At 37.2% G+C, this 15,466-nt stretch overlaps 1 protein-coding gene and 1 pseudogene across 2 annotated transcripts in view; one reads left to right on the forward strand and one right to left on the reverse strand.

Annotated features, from left to right (window-relative positions):
• Nucleotides 1–15,466, forward strand: part of Atm (ATM serine/threonine kinase) — a 94,516-nt gene that overhangs the window by 61,719 nt on the left and 17,331 nt on the right. The window contains exons 39-49 of one of the 2 annotated variants that reach the window (XR_006147851.1): nucleotides 1,571–1,726; nucleotides 3,057–3,144; nucleotides 7,135–7,223; nucleotides 7,330–7,432; nucleotides 8,010–8,158; nucleotides 8,660–8,764; nucleotides 9,517–9,636; nucleotides 11,046–11,283; nucleotides 12,008–12,175; nucleotides 13,112–13,194; nucleotides 14,540–14,556. Coding sequence is in view for 1 of the 2 variants with exons in the window: in XM_042682764.1 (XP_042538698.1) it covers nucleotides 1,571–1,726; nucleotides 3,057–3,144; nucleotides 7,135–7,223; nucleotides 7,330–7,432; nucleotides 8,010–8,158; nucleotides 8,660–8,764; nucleotides 9,517–9,636; nucleotides 11,046–11,283; nucleotides 12,008–12,175; nucleotides 13,081–13,194; nucleotides 14,540–14,754 (1,545 nt within the window). In the remaining variant the exon portion in view is untranslated. Of the gene's footprint in view, nucleotides 1–1,570; nucleotides 1,727–3,056; nucleotides 3,145–7,134; nucleotides 7,224–7,329; nucleotides 7,433–8,009; nucleotides 8,159–8,659; nucleotides 8,765–9,516; nucleotides 9,637–11,045; nucleotides 11,284–12,007; nucleotides 12,176–13,080; nucleotides 13,195–14,539; nucleotides 14,755–15,466 lie in introns of those variants that run through there. The other variant, XM_042682764.1, reaches the window with a different exon arrangement.
• LOC122110262 lies at nucleotides 5,031–5,457 on the reverse strand (annotated as a pseudogene).

Here is a 15,466-nt window from a genome sequence, read left to right on the forward strand (position 1 = left end):
TTGCCTGAGCTGTCTTCAAACCATGATCCTCAAGTCTCAGCCTCCTAAGTAGCTAGAATTACAGTTATGAGCCACTAGCACTCGGTTCATTCTTTCAATTTTGATACTCTTTGAGGCCAGTGATAATGTTGAACCCCTCTTGTAATACTGGATAGCTTCAGCAGGCTGTACTTCTGGTCAGCAATATGATCAAGAAGAGAGACTAATACTCCATAGTGTGTGTTGCTAAGCTTTGGTTTTTAGTAGGTTATAAGTGTTAAATAATAATTTTATTAGAATCTTCTTGATTTATTGGTATATAGTCCTATCCTAAGTACTGAAGTATCTATAAATTGAAAGCACCTGAATAAATGGCTTAAGTACCATCTTTTAGTATTATTTCTGAATGTTAGGATTCTGAATCTTAAAAAAGATTCTTAACAGTCAGACTTCCACCTATAACCATGTCAACACCAGAAGTTGAGATAAGGAGGATCATGACTTGAGACTAGCCTGTGCATAAAGTTGTCAAGACCCCATTTTAAACATATGCATGTTAGCATGCTTATTCTCCCAGCTCTGTGGAAAGCATAAATAGGAGGGTAGACCTGGGCAAAAAGCAAGAACCTTTGCAAAAAATTATGAAAGCAAATTGGGCTGAGTTTGTGGCTCAAGTGGTAGGGAATCTTCTTAGCCAACACAAAGCCCTGAATTCAAACCCAGGTACTACATAAAAATTATATAAATCATGTATCTATCATGTATATATAAATATTAAATAGGCAGGGGTGGCTTATAGTAAGTAAAATAGGTAAGTCTGCAATACATGTGACATTCAATAAATATAAGCTTCCTTTCTATGGGCAACTTGTTTCAGTTTTCTAAATTTGAAGTTTCTCAAACAACAGTACAATTAAGAGGTTACTATGCAGAGGTACATTATTCATCAACCACTCTGTGAGGTATTGTTGTACCCTTTTAAATAAGAAAAAATAGGCAACTGAGCAACTGAAGGAGTTCAGGCACTAAAGGTCATACAGTCAGTAATAGATGCTATAGCTAGCTTTGTACCTAGCTGTACTGTGTGCAAAGCTAGTCTTTGTACCCCTGCTTTGTCAAATCACTACAATGTTTTGAAAAAACAATAACTGTCGTTTCTTCCAGTTCTGATCTTCTGATCTGTTATCACCACACTGAAAAAGTTTTATTAAATAACTCAACCTAGGTAACAAACTAAAGAGAAAATGACTGCAACAAGAAAGACATGTAACTTGTCTTAAAAGAAACAATTTTGATTGAATTGTCTTTATAAAGTTATGTGTGTCTTAGGAGGGAGGAGTAAGAGAGGGAGGGAATCCACAGGCTATTTTGTGAGACTTATTCTTAGGTAATGATACATTAGTTTATTGGTGGAGGGCAGGTATGAAGCCTAAATTGATATGGTGTATCAGTCTATAGCTTTCATCAGATTCTTGGGGGAGAGGGGTGTAATCCAAAAAGAATGAGAAATTAGATGTTTAAAATTAAGTGCTTTTCTACTGACATTGATATAAAAAAAAATGCACTGTCATCCTATTGAGTTTTTCTTTAGACCTTCTTCAGGAACAGTTTTTGATGATGCTTTCTGGCTGGACTTGAATTATCTAGAAGTTGCCAAGGTGGCCCAGTCTTGTGCTGCTCACTTTACAGCATTGCTCTATGCAGAGATCTATGCCGATAAGAAAAGCATGGACGATCTGGAGAAAAGGTAATGGGATTTAGGGTGGTTGGTTGTTGTTTCAGTGAAGTTATTTAGTAAAGACATAGTTTGACTCCCTTTTCTCCATTTTAAAGATATCTTAGTAGATAATTTGTTTTAAAGTAAAACGTGTGTGTGTGTGTGTGTGTGTGTGTGTGTGTGTGTGTGTGTGTGTGTGTGTGTGTGTGTGTGTGTGTTTGTGTGATTAGTACTGGGACTTTAACTGGGCACTGTCTCTGAGCTTTTTACTGAAGGCTAACTCTACCATTTTAGCTACAGCTCAGCTCTACTTCTGTCTTTTGTGGTTAATTGGAGATGAATCTCATGGACTTTCCCGCCCAGGCTGGCTTCAAATTATGGTCTTCAGAACTCAGTTGCCTGAATAGCTGCCTGAATAGTTACAGATATGAACTATCAGCACCAAGCAAAACTTATAATTTCTTTTTTTAAAGAAATAAGTAATTCTTACCTTGCGCATGTAATTGTAACCTCTTTGTACAGTATTTTCACAATAAAAAAAGAAATAAGTAATTCTGCTTTAAAATAAGTAGAAGCAGTATTATATATTGCAAAAATTGAATAGCGAGCTCCTAGATATTTTCTCCCTTAACAGCCAGCGTTGCTAACCTAATATAAATTATAAATATTTTCAGATTATTGACTCCCTGATTTTAGTTCTGTTAGATACACCAGTAATTCTTCAATTATTCAAGATCCATTTTATTTTTTGACTATAAAGTAGTATCCTATAAAGTAATATGACTTATTTTTATGGCAAAGTAAGTTGTGTTCTGTGTTAACCGCTTGTATTCCTAACTGTTTAATTTGCTTTCCTGAATTAGAACTCTCACTAGACACTAATGAATATAGTTCTAGATCATGCTGAAAAATACCAAGAAAATAGAATCATAATGTGAATTTCATTATCCCAGCTGTTCTCCTCAAGTCTCTGTTTATTTGAAGTAGTGATCATACAAATTTGTATAGTTATCAGAAATATAGTTAGTAAGGAAGGGAAGTAGTACTTTGAAGAAGGGAACCATAGTATGGCTATTTCTAGTTTGAGTAAAAACAGTAAAGAAAAATCTGGAATATGTTTATAGGTAAATATTATAAACACTATTACTTATTTCATGTGATGGATTATTATTGTGGACACTAGCTGTCATGATTTTTGAACTTATTACTGAATGATAATCTTCAGTGTGTACTAATGCATGATTTAAAGGTGAAGTTTAGGGTGGACATTATTTCATTTGCAGCATTTTTTTCTACCATAGTAAATAGTAAATGTATACATAACCTTCTAAGTTAAAAGAATTATTCTTATTATAAATAGAAATCTTACATTTGAAGAAGGAAGCCAAGGTACAACTATTTCCAGTTTGAGTGAAAAAAGTAAGGAAGAAACTGGAATAAGTTTACAGGTAAATATGAGAGGATTTGTTGTTTTCACAATATTTTATCTTCCACATTGGATTCTTTTGTTATGATTTTATTACCCAATCTTAAAAGTTACTTATAGAATTGAGTATCATATATGTAAGTGTACTGTTTGAAGTTTTGATCTTAGTCAAACTTGAGTTCTAGTCCTGACTGTGCCCTTTAGTTTTATAATTTTGTCCAATTCACCTCAAGTTTTCTTACCTGAAGGTGGAAGGAAATGAGCTATCTCACATCACACAGGCTGGGTTGGTACCTTGTACTTCTGCCATAGTTCCCTCTCTGTCTTCTGTACAGCACTTGATATTCATCATACTTGTTTACTGTTTGTCACAAAAGACACAAATTGCTGTATCTATAAATTTCTTGGTATGGCCCCAGTACTGTGGCTATTGCATAAGCTAGGCCGCCTCTGAACCTCATTCTGAACATTTCAAACCTCCACTGCTTAAAACGTTTTTATTCTCATGAATATGAAATGGTTTTCCTTTAACCTTTGGTCTCATTTAGATGTTGCTTTCTTCCTTCCTTCCCTTCACAGCCAAACTTTGTGAATTAGTGCTTTAACACTTCCTTCTTCCCACTTCTTTCCTTGCTCCATTGAAATAGCACTTGCTTGCTTAGGATATAGCTCAGGGGTGGACGGCTTGCCTAACATTACAAAGTCCTGGGTTTGTTGCCCAGCATGCAAAAAAAGAAAAAAGAATAAAAAAAAGTAGCACTTACTAATGTGTTTCATAAACTTCATATGCTAAATTTGGTAGTAACCTTTAATTTTTCTCTTTCCTTAGCATTTTACCATTTTACACTGTCAGCAATGCCTTGTGTAAAAGTATGTTCTTATTATTGTTTTTTTTTTCTTCTGCTTGAGTTTTTCACTCAGTTGGCACTTTACCACTTGAGCCATGCCTCCAGCCTGGTTTTTGCTGCTTATTTTGGAGATGAAGCTTGTTGCAAAACTGCCTCCTGTGTTAATCTCAGCCTCCTGAATAGCTAGGATTACAGGCGTGAGCCTCCTGGTGCCCAGCCTGATTCTTTGTGAATATCTTCTCTGTACCTGGCACTGTGTTAGCTTAGGTACCGAAGGTATCAACTTTAAAGATGTGATTTCATGTTTATTGTGCTTAGAATCATAACCGTATTGGTTTGTATTTAGAAAGTATCTCCCAGAGAAAATACCATAGAGCAGATAAATGACCCATCAGTTTTCTGTGAAATACAACTTCTGTTTTTATTTTCTGTTAATGCTTTTTCTGTTTTCATTTTTATTTTATGAATACAGTTAATCATGATTCATAAAATAATAGGTAAATTTACAACAAAGATTTGAGTATTGAAACTACTTTTACTTTCATACCACATCTTAATCAATTTTGAGTTAGTATCATATACCAATTCTCATGATGTTTATTTTTCCAGTTTCAGATTTCAAGAATCAGGCTATTTTATTTATTTATTTATTTTTAAACAAGAAGTTTATTTAAACAACAAGACGCTTGACTTGAAGGGAAAACTATCTAGGATACTTTTTTTTTTTTAAGAGTAATTTACCCCTACTTAAAGACAGATTGCCCTGCATGTAACAGCTACGTACAAAAAAGTTATAAAATTGTCCTTGGTTTTACAATGATAAATGAAAACATTAAAATTCTCCAATCAAACAAGGTATGCAAGGATTTTTGTTGTTTTTTTTTTCTTTTTTTTTTTTTTGTTAAAACAGTGAGAGCAAAATAACTTACTGAAATATAAAGATAAAAGCTGAATGCGCATGCCACAAATGGAGAAGGGGGATATTTTCACAGGACCAGTATTTTTCCCCATCCCATCTCCATTTGAGGTCTATCAAAATACACCGTTGGCCATTTAGTTTAAAAGAAAAAAGAAAAAAAGCAATATGCTTGTGCACATACACCAGTTACTTTATGTACAATAAAGGAATGGGGAAGGGGAAAATGAAAGAATAGAGAAAACTATACTGTAGTAGTCAGGATGTGGTGGAACCAAATTGCAGTTTTCTAATTAAGAATGTATTCTTGGTCTATAAGAACAAAGTTCTGGAGGAAAGTAGCAGGTTCCCTTTTTTAGTAGACACCTCCTGTCTGCTGCTGGAACACATCAATTGTGTCTTCATCCTCCATTTCCAACTGTCGTTCACAATAGGCTTTCATTAGTTTACTAAGTGGTGTATGCCTCTTCATCTTAAACTGTACCACAGAACCATCCTGCCCCGCCACCTTCATATTAATATGATCGTTGTTTTCAGTCTTGACTCATTCCTTGGGCTTTTCATCGGCCATCGTGAGCGCCGGAGTCTCCTTTATTTATTTATTTATTTATTTATTTATTTGATGTAGGCCCTGGAGCTTGAATTTCAGGCCTATAGACTATCCCTGAGTTATTTTTCTTTTTCTACTCAGGGCTAGTGCTCTACCATTTGAGCCACAGCTCCACTTCTGGCTTTTTTGCTGGTTAATCAGAGATAAGGGTCTCATCGTGGCTTTCCTACTCAAACTGACTTAGAACCAAGATCCTTAGATCTTAGCCTCCTGAGTAGTTAGGATTATAGGCATGAACCACCAGTGCTCAGTAAGAATCAGACATCTAAAAACTTCATTTCCCTATATACAATTTTACATCTTGACAAGCTTGGTTTTGTTTCTGTAACTGTCAAAGAATAGAAGCCTGGTTGGTATTTATGCCTTATCTAATTGATGAAATTATAAGCTGGGTGCAATGGTTTACACTTATTATCCTAGCTAGTTGAAAGGATCCTGGTTTGAGACCAGTTTGGGCAAAAAAATGTTCACCAGTTCCCATCTCAGCTGAAACAGCTGACCATGGTGGTATGTGACTATCATCTACAACAGGAAGCATAAATATAAGTACTGTGGGCAAAAAGCAAGATCCTATCTCAAAAATAACAACAACAAAAGGGCTGAGAGCAAGGTTCAAGGAGTAAGAGCCCCAATGTGAAGCCCTGAGTTTAAATCCAGTACTGTAATTTTTTTAACTTAGAAATTTAAGGTAGACTATAATAATGTTTAAGGTAGACTATGAAATTGAAGTTAGATTATAAAAATTTTTGTGTCTCAATAAGTTGCTCTGTCTTTAATCCAAATCTTTAGTGTATATTCAATATCACTTATACTTACATTTTTATTAGCGTATATGACTTGAGCAAGCAGGTTTCACTCGATCATTTCCCTACATGTGTGCAATATACTCTATCAAACTTCTTCCTCCATCACTCCATCTCCCCCTCCATTCTTCTTTTAAAAGAATTACAAGCCATATGGCTCACTCCTGTAATCCTAGCTACTCAAGAGGCTGAGATCTGAGGATAGAGCTTCAAAGCCAGCCCGGGCAGTGAAGTCTGTGAGACCCCTTTTTTTGGTCATGGGGCTTGAACTCTGGGCCTGGGCATTGTCCCTCAGCTCTTCAGCTCAAGGCTAGCACTCTACCACTTGAGCCACAACGCCACTTCCGGTTTTCTGGTGGTTTATTGGAGATGAGTCTCACAGACTTTCTTGCCCCGGCTGGCTTTGAACCGCAATCCTCAGATCTCAGCCTCCTGAGTAGCTAGGATTACAGGTGTGAGCCACCATCGCGGCTGTGTCTCGGCTGTGTCTGTGAGACTCTTATCTCCAATAAACCACTCAGAAAACTGGAAGTGGTGCTGTAGCTCAAGTGTTAGAGTGCTAGCCTTGAGCTGAAGAGCTGAGGGACACTGCCCTGGTTCAGTTCAAGTCCCACACTGACAAAAAAAAATTTCAACAGGTTTCCTTGTTCTGTTTTTGCACATGCATGTAAAGTACTTCCACCATATTCACCTTCATTCATCCTCCCCCTCCCACTGTTATTTATAAGAACATTTAGTTAAGAATTGTATGTTGGTAATGATGAAATTTAATGTTTGCTAAATTCATGAACTGATTTTTTTGCCTCTCCCATTTTTGTTTCATTTCTTTTTTCAGGATCTTCTCTTAGAAATCTATAGAAGTATAGGAGAGCCAGATAGTTTGTATGGCTGTGGTGGAGGGAAAATGTTGCAGCCCCTTACAAGGTAAATCCTTATTAGATAAACTGCATTTTTCTAGATAATGGTATAGGAATTCTGTTTATGAAGGATTCATGTGGATTTAGCTATATCACACAATCTTTTCTTATAGACTACGGACCTATGAACATGAAGCAATGTGGGGGAAAGCCTTAGTAACATATGACCTTGAGACAGCAATTTCCTCCTCAGCCCGCCAGGCCGGAATCATTCAGGTACACATCTTACCTGCTTTGGTAAAGCCAGCACTAGCGTGGTAGTTCAGTATATCATTGGAGTATTTATTATATAGCCAGATAGGCTTGAGAGATAGGACTTGTTAGGTCTTTAAAAAAAAAATTATACAAAGGGGTTTCATTGTCATAATTGCATGGATGTGTACATTGTTCCTTGGAAGTTATCTTTTTTCAGATATTGAGCTAAAAGCTTAGAGATCTGCAGGGAAAGCAGACGAGTCATTGACTTTATAGGTAATTTTTAATCCTAAATTTTGTCAGCCAACAGTTGAAGAAATTTCTTGAGTATACACAGTGTGTGCCAGGTAGTATATTTATGCTTCCTATGAGAATTCACCTATACTATCTCTCATCATAATTTGCATTAGAGTTGGTCCTAGTTACCAGTTCTGTTACTGGCTAATACTCTTTAGGCATTTTTTCATCGAATATTAGAGCTCTGTGGATTTTTGGGGAACATTCAAAGTAGTATTGTCATTAAAGTTTGCTGTTTTTTGCTTCTCTGGTAATTCATTTTGGATCTTTATTTATACTTATTTTAATGATTCCTGTTTAGGCCTTGCAGAATTTGGGACTCTGTCATATTCTTTCCACCTATTTAAAAGGGTTAGATCATGAAAATAAAGAGGGCTGTGCTGAACTGCAAGAGCTTTATTACCAAACTGCATGGAGGAATATGCAGTGGGACCATTGTGATTCTATCAGGTAAAAAGAAATGGAACTTTTTAAAAACTGGCCATCCTACATCTAAACATCTTTTTGTATCACATTCTATGAATATGGCAGGAGCTATGCTCTTATATTTTATAGATTGTGTACAGTTTGCATTTACTTAGATGTTTAAGTAAGATAGCATTAATTAGTTTTTCTCTTTGATGAGTTGTTGTTCTGGTCCACAAAGTTCTTTGTATTTCCTTTTTTTTTTAATTGTGAAACTACCATATAGAGGGGTTACAATTACATGGGCAAGATAATGATTACATTTCTTATCAAGCATTGTTGCCTCCTCCTTTGTTTCCCCTTCCCATCTCCCACCCCCCTCCCACTCCCCAGTTCTTTGTATTTCTTACTAAAATTTCTGAAAATGTGGTGTTTTTAAATAAGAAATAATAATTTTAGTTTTACTGTTTTGTCCTTTGAGTTATACATAGGATTTTCTGTTTTAAAATGTGTCTTTTTCTTTGAATTCTTGGAATTGTCACACAGCAAAGGAATAGAAGAAACCAGTTACCACGAGTCGTTGTACAATGCTCTCCAGTGTCTAAAAGACAGAGAATTCTCCACATTTTATGAAGGTCTTAAATATGCCAGGTATTATCAAAAGGTTAATAATTATGTTTAAACTTCATGTCATGGCCACTTTTCTCAGCCCTTGAGAAATAATTTCAGTATAAGGATTTGTAATGAGGAGAAGATATAAAGGGTATGAAGATTTGATGGCTGTGATTAAATATTTCCTTTTCATTCTTTGTCAAGAGTATTTTTCTTTGGGACCATTGGTCAGTTCTTTACCCTGAGCCCACTCCTTCATTCTGTTTATACAAGTATCTTGAGAATTTTAATTTTGTCTGTTCTTGTAGTTACATGGCATTTATTTATAAAAGAGTGAGGAATGGTGAATAGTGCAGGCTTATTTCAGGCACAAATGAGGTGATGCAAAACGGAGCAACTAACAGGTTAAACGAATATAGCATTTTTTTAACAGTCAGTGGCTTAATAAATCCTGTGTTTATTACAGAAACATTTGCTGTCACTTTCTGAGGTTATTGGCATTTGTGTTCTCAAATCTTGAAAGTAACCATGGATATGAAAAACTCAGGCTTAGTGTATTCAAGGGCAGACAGTTACTAGTTGCAGATTTAAACCATTACACATAGATTTAAATCTGGGTTTGTATCATCTCAAAGCTTGTGCTTCCATTGCCATTTGTAGTCACTGTTGCTTATGTGTATTAGTATTGTTAGTTTAGAAGGAGAACTCAAACTTCCAATTTGAACCTTTCATTTATGTGAAAACCTCTTCTTAATTTTGAAAGTGTATTTTTCTCTCTCTTTTTAAATCAGAGTAAAAGAAGTAGAAGAGTTGTGTAAGGGCAGCCTAGAGTCTGTGTATTCACTGTACCCCACACTTAGTAGATTGCAGGCAATCGGAGAGTTGGAAAACATTGGAGAGCTTTTTTCAAGGTAAGTAGCTTTTGAGACTTTGTAATTCTTTTATTTTTTGTGTGTGGGACCTGGGGAACTTAGAGCCTGAGGGCTGTCCCTGAGATTCTTTTGCTCAGGATTAGCACTTTAACACTTGAGCCATAGTGCTACCTCTGAATTTTTCTGAGTAGATTTTTGGAGGTAATCTCATGGACTTCCTTGACTAGGCTGGCTTCAAACTGTGATCCTCAGATCTTGTACTCCTGAGTAGCTAGAACTACAGGTATGAGCCACCAGTGCTTGATAGGACATTGTAAGTCTAAAGTGCAGCTCTTCTGTTATCAATAATGGGTGTGATAATTATTTTAAATTAACATTTAGATTTTTCTCAGTCTTACAAGATACGATTATAAATGCCAGTAATATAATCTAAAAATTGAAAAGATCATTGGGTCTCAGTAATTTGTAAGAATGTAAAAGGGGTTGCTGAGGCTAAAATGTTTGGAATTTGTTGTTTTGGGGTTCAGGGAGGCAGTAAAGCTTCCGTTTCTATGGCTTTGTGTTACTGTGTTCTTTTCTATCCAGCAGATGAAAATGCTTTCATGTCCTAGTCATCACTTTCCTTGTATCTGCTTTATCTTTTCATTTCTCTCAGCACAGTAGTCAGGGGATTAGACAGTATTGCTTAGTTTATGCATATGGAAAACAAACTATTCATATAAATGAATGTACTCCTTTAATAAATAATGTTAGCAGGTGCGACCTTTACCTGATGTGATTTTTTTCCTTCCTGAATTGCGATTTCTTTGACAGCTGCAGCTGTATGCAAGAGCATCTCCAATTAATGAGTTTCATTCATTTCCTTGCAGATATATTTTTTCCTTTACTGCAAAGGGTATTGAAGCAGGAAAGAGGTATAGGCATTTTTTTATGGCAGGTGTGGTGAATTCTTTTTTTTTTTTTTTTTGGCTCCGGTCGTGGGACCTGAACTCTGGGCCTGGGCGCTGTCCCTCAGCTCTTCAGCTCAAGGCTAGCACTCTACCACTTGAGCCACAGTGCCACTTCCGGCTTTTTTCTTTTTTGCTTATGTGGTGCTGAGGAATCGAACCCAGGGCCTCATGCATGCAAGGCAAGCGCTCTACCATTGAGCCACCTTCCCAGCCCCAGGTGTGGTGAATTCTTACTCAAGAAGAATGCTTTGTGACTTCAAACAACATTATGCGAAAGCTTGAAATGGGTGTTATTTGTAGCCTCTCTTGTGACTACTTAGAGCTTTGACCACACAGCATTTTATCGTTATCTAAACTTTGATCCATATATAGGATTATTTCCCAGTTCTAGTCTTATTAGTATAAGAGTTCCTTTGTATTATAGCTTAAGTTTCAAAACATATGTAATTTTTTCTTTCAGTTCTCTTATTTACATGAACTCTATTATTTGACTTTCAGGTCAGTCACAGATAGACAGCAGCTCTCAGAAGTATATCTGAAGTGGCAGAAACATTCCCAGCTTCTCAAGGACAGCGATTTTAGTTTTCAGGAGCCAATTATGGCTTTACGCACAGTCATTTTGGAGATTCTAGTGCAAAAGGAAATGGAGAATTCCCAAAGAGAATGTTTTAAGGACATTCTTACCAAGCACCTTGTAGAATTCTCTGTCCTAGCCCGAACTTTCAACAATACCCAGGTAAAATTCTCTTATCTCACCTATTTCCCTTTACTTTTATTACTCAGATAACAGAAAGCATGAGTAAAATGTTATTAAGAGATAGAAGTTGCTACTGTGTCGTATAATTAAGATTTCTATATTGGCTTTTTGGTTTTGGGTTTGGTTGTTTTTTTTTTTTTGCCAGTCCTGGGGCTTGAACTCAGAGTCTGGGCTCTGTCCTCAAGCTTCTATTGCCCAAGGCTAGTGTTCTATCACTTGAGCCACAGTGCCACTTCTGGCTTTTTCTGAGTAGTTTATTAGAAATCAGAGTCTCACAGAGTTTCCTGCCTGAGCTAGAATCCTCAGATGCTGACCTGCAATCCTTACATCTCAGCCTCCTGAGTAGACTACAGACATGAGCCAGCAGTGCCTGGTAGATTTCCAATAATGGAATTAGACTATCTGAGTTTAAACCTTGGGCAAAATATGTATATTCTTTCAACCTCCATTTACTGGTTATAAAATGAGAAGATTCCTAATTAGGTGATGCAGGTCAGTGATTTCACACCCACACATGCAGATACATATGAAAAGAGAGATAGATGGATGTAGGCTGGAGCTTGGAAGATAAACATAGAGCTACTTATGATAGCCCCTGACAAATGTCAAGTTCTCATTCTCAATGAATGATAGTTGTTCCTATTTTAATGGTAACAGTAATAATAGTAAAAGTAATTGTTCCCATATGTGATTCTCCTTTCAGCTCCCTGAAAGGGCAATATTTCAAATTAAGCAGCATAATTCAGCTATTTGTGGAGTCTCTGAGTGGCAGCTAGAGGAAGCACAAGTATTCTGGGCGAAAAAGGAGCAGAGTCTTGCTCTGAGCATTCTCAAGCAAATGATCAAGAAGTTGGATGCCACCTGCACAGAGGTTCTTGGGTTTTATTTATTTTTTGAAAGTTGGCTAAATCAATATTTACTGTTACTAAAAAAAAATTATGCTTCAAAAATATTTTTTTACATTTTTTATTAGCATCATTTAGTTGTACAAAGGGATTTTATTTTGACATGCCCATTATAGACTCACCTCTCTTGTCAATCTCCCTGGTCCCTCCCCTTCAACTTTTTGTTTTAATGGTGCTAGTCCTGGGCCTTGAACTCCGAGCCTGGGTGCTTGCTGTCCCTGAGCTCTTTTGCTCAAGGTTATTGCTTTACCACTTCGAACTTTTTGGTGGTTAATCAGAGTCTCATAGACTTTTCTGCCTGGTCTAGCTTTGATTCTCAGCTTTCTCATCTTAAAATTAGGGCTAATATTAGTTCTTAGTTCATAGGATTTCTGTGAGAATGTAGTGAATTAGTATACATAAAGCGTGGCCCATATAAACACTCAATAAATGGGAGTTGTTTCAAGAGTAATAACAATAAAAGTACAGGATGATTATTTCATAAAGTAGTTATATGATTAAAAGGTGAAGAAAAATATTTTTAACTTCTTTGATTATTATATATTAATTTTATGTTTTATAAGTTTCATTGTGATGTTTCCATGCACACATACCAAGCACTTTGACCGTGTTTGCCCCTTTTTTATAGTCTTCTTCCCTCTTTTACAGTGATATTTTCATACATGGATAAAAAACACCTCGACTATATTCACACACACACACACACGCACGCACGCACGCACGCACGCACGCACGCAAACACGTGACCTTCTCCCCCTTTCCCCTCCTCTTACTTCCTCTTCCCCACAATAGTCCTGATTTTATATTTATGTCCTTTTGGCATAGTGATGATAATGAATTACACTTTAAGGGTTTTTTTTTTTTAATACAGAATAATCCCAACCTAAAACTTCTATACACAGAATGTCTGAGAGTTTGTGGCAATTGGTTAGCAGAAACTTGCTTAGAAAATCCTGCAGCAATCATGCAGACCTATCTGGAAAAGGTAAGCTAACTTTTGGAGCATCTCTTCAGATCTTTGTGTAGCATGAATGCACATGGTCCTTGTACCAAGAGAAAAGGTATTTCAGAAGCAAGTGAAGATGGTTTCATTCATCTTTATGTTACTGTTGGAGCTCTGTATGACCTTCAGGGCAGACTAGAATGTTACAAAGGGAGAGACATACATCTTCCCCTTCCTATTTCCACCCCCGGATACTTTTTCATGGTTATTTCTGATCATCTCTCCTTGTATTCATCCACAAAAATCTAATTAAAGAATATTCAAGTCATTCTTTGCTCTTTATGTGCAGTCCAGCCCACTTCAAGTTCAAACTAGGACTTAAATACTGCCAGTTTCCTCTGACCTTGCTGTCTCACCCCTTGTTTCTTTAGAGTAACTAACTCTGGAGATAGTTACTACAATAAATAAAAGAACAGGAAAAGCAAGATGTAATTATCTTTAAAGAGCTCTTTATATTTGCATGTTGTTTTAAAAATATCAGCTGTTAGCTGGGCGCTGGTGGCTCACGCCTGTAATCCTAGCTACTCAGGAGGCTGAGATCTGAGGATCGCGGTTCAAAGCCAGCCCGGGCAGGAGAGACCGTGAGTCTCTTATCTCCAATAAACCACCAGAAAACCGGAAGTGGCGCTGTAGCTCAAGTGGTAGAGCACTCGCCTTGAGCTGAAGAGCTGAGGGACAGCGCCCAGGCCCAGAGTTCAAGCCCCACGACCGACAAAAAAAAAAAAAAAAAAATCAGCTGTTGGGCTGGGAAGTTGGCTCAGTGGTAGAGTGCTTGCCTTGCATGCATGAGGCCCCAGGTTTGATTCCTCAGCACCACATAAACAGAATAAAGCCGGAAGTGGCGCTGTGGCTCAAGTGGTAGGGCGCTAGCCTGAAGCTGAAGAGCTGGGAGACAGCGCCCAGGCCCAGAGCTCAGGCCCCATGACCGACTTATGGGTTATGGGTACTTCACTGTCAAAGTTTCTTTAACTATTGTGGTAAGTTAAACTTTAGTGTAGGATTAACTTGATTTTAATGATTCTTTTTTTTTTTGTCAGTCATGGGGCTTGAACTCTGGGCTTGGGCGCTGTCCCTGCTCTCTTCAGCTCAAGGCAAGCGCTCTACCACTTGAGCTACAGTGCCACTTCCGGTTTTCTAGTGGTTTATTGGAGATAGGAGTCTCATGGTCTCTCCTGCCCGGGCTGGCTTTGAACTGTGATCCTCAGATCTCAGCCTCCTGAATAGCTAGATTACAGTCAGGAGCCACTGGAACCCGGCTATTTTAATGATTCTTTAAATGTATTTAGTATTTTTAAGTAGAATTTAAGTGAATTATGTGTTTTTAAAGGCAGTGGAAGTTGCTGGAAGTTATGATGGAGAAAGCAGTGAACTTAGAAATGGAAAAATGAAGGCATTTCTGTCATTAGCACGATTCTCTGATACTCAGTACCAGAGAATTGAAAACTATATGAACTCATCAGAATTTGAAAACAAGCAAGCTCTCTTGAGAAGGGCCAAAGAAGAAGTGGGCCTACTTAGAGAACATAAAATCCAGACAAACAGGTAATTAGATGTCCTCAAGTGACAATTTTTTTGAGTTGCGGGGGAGAGGCTGTACTGGGGTTTGAACTCAAGGCCTCTTACACTTTGCTAAGCAGGTACTCTACCACTTGAGACTCTCCACTAGCCACTTTTGGGGCTGGAATGTATTGGACTGCAGTCTTGCTATTTGTACTTCTTCTTGTCACTAAGTCACACACTATGACAAATATTGTGCTTCCCCGGTAGCTTGAGATGACCGGCATGCCACACTGAGCTCAGGCATTCATTGAGATAGAGTCTCATGAGCTTGTATCCCCAGGTTGGCTTCAAACCACAATCCCCTGATATCTATCTGCTTCCCAAATGGCTAAGATTACAAGCTTGAGCTACTATGCCTGTCTACAAGTGACAGTTAACTGAATGGACATGTTTCTATAAAAAGTGGTACTTAAACTTTTTATCATACTTAAATTTTGAAGAATAAGCTTGGGTTTGAGTACTTGATTTTCTTGGCCCTATTGTGGCTAATCACAGCCTAATTAGTGTACAGTATACCAATGCATGTGCTTTAATAAAGAATTCATACCCTCATTTTAAGCCCATGAGAGAGTATATAGATACCAGGTTTTTGTTCTTTTTGTTTTTCTTGTGTTGATTAGTATCACAGTTATAGTATTGAAATTAAATTCAAAAGACCATTTTGATATAATATAATTTTCATTTAAGATTTCCT

This window comes from Dipodomys spectabilis, unplaced genomic scaffold (assembly GCF_019054845.1).
Source record: "Dipodomys spectabilis isolate Male_0828 unplaced genomic scaffold, ASM1905484v1 ptg000076l, whole genome shotgun sequence".
Classification (NCBI taxonomy): domain Eukaryota; kingdom Metazoa; phylum Chordata; class Mammalia; order Rodentia; family Heteromyidae; genus Dipodomys; species Dipodomys spectabilis.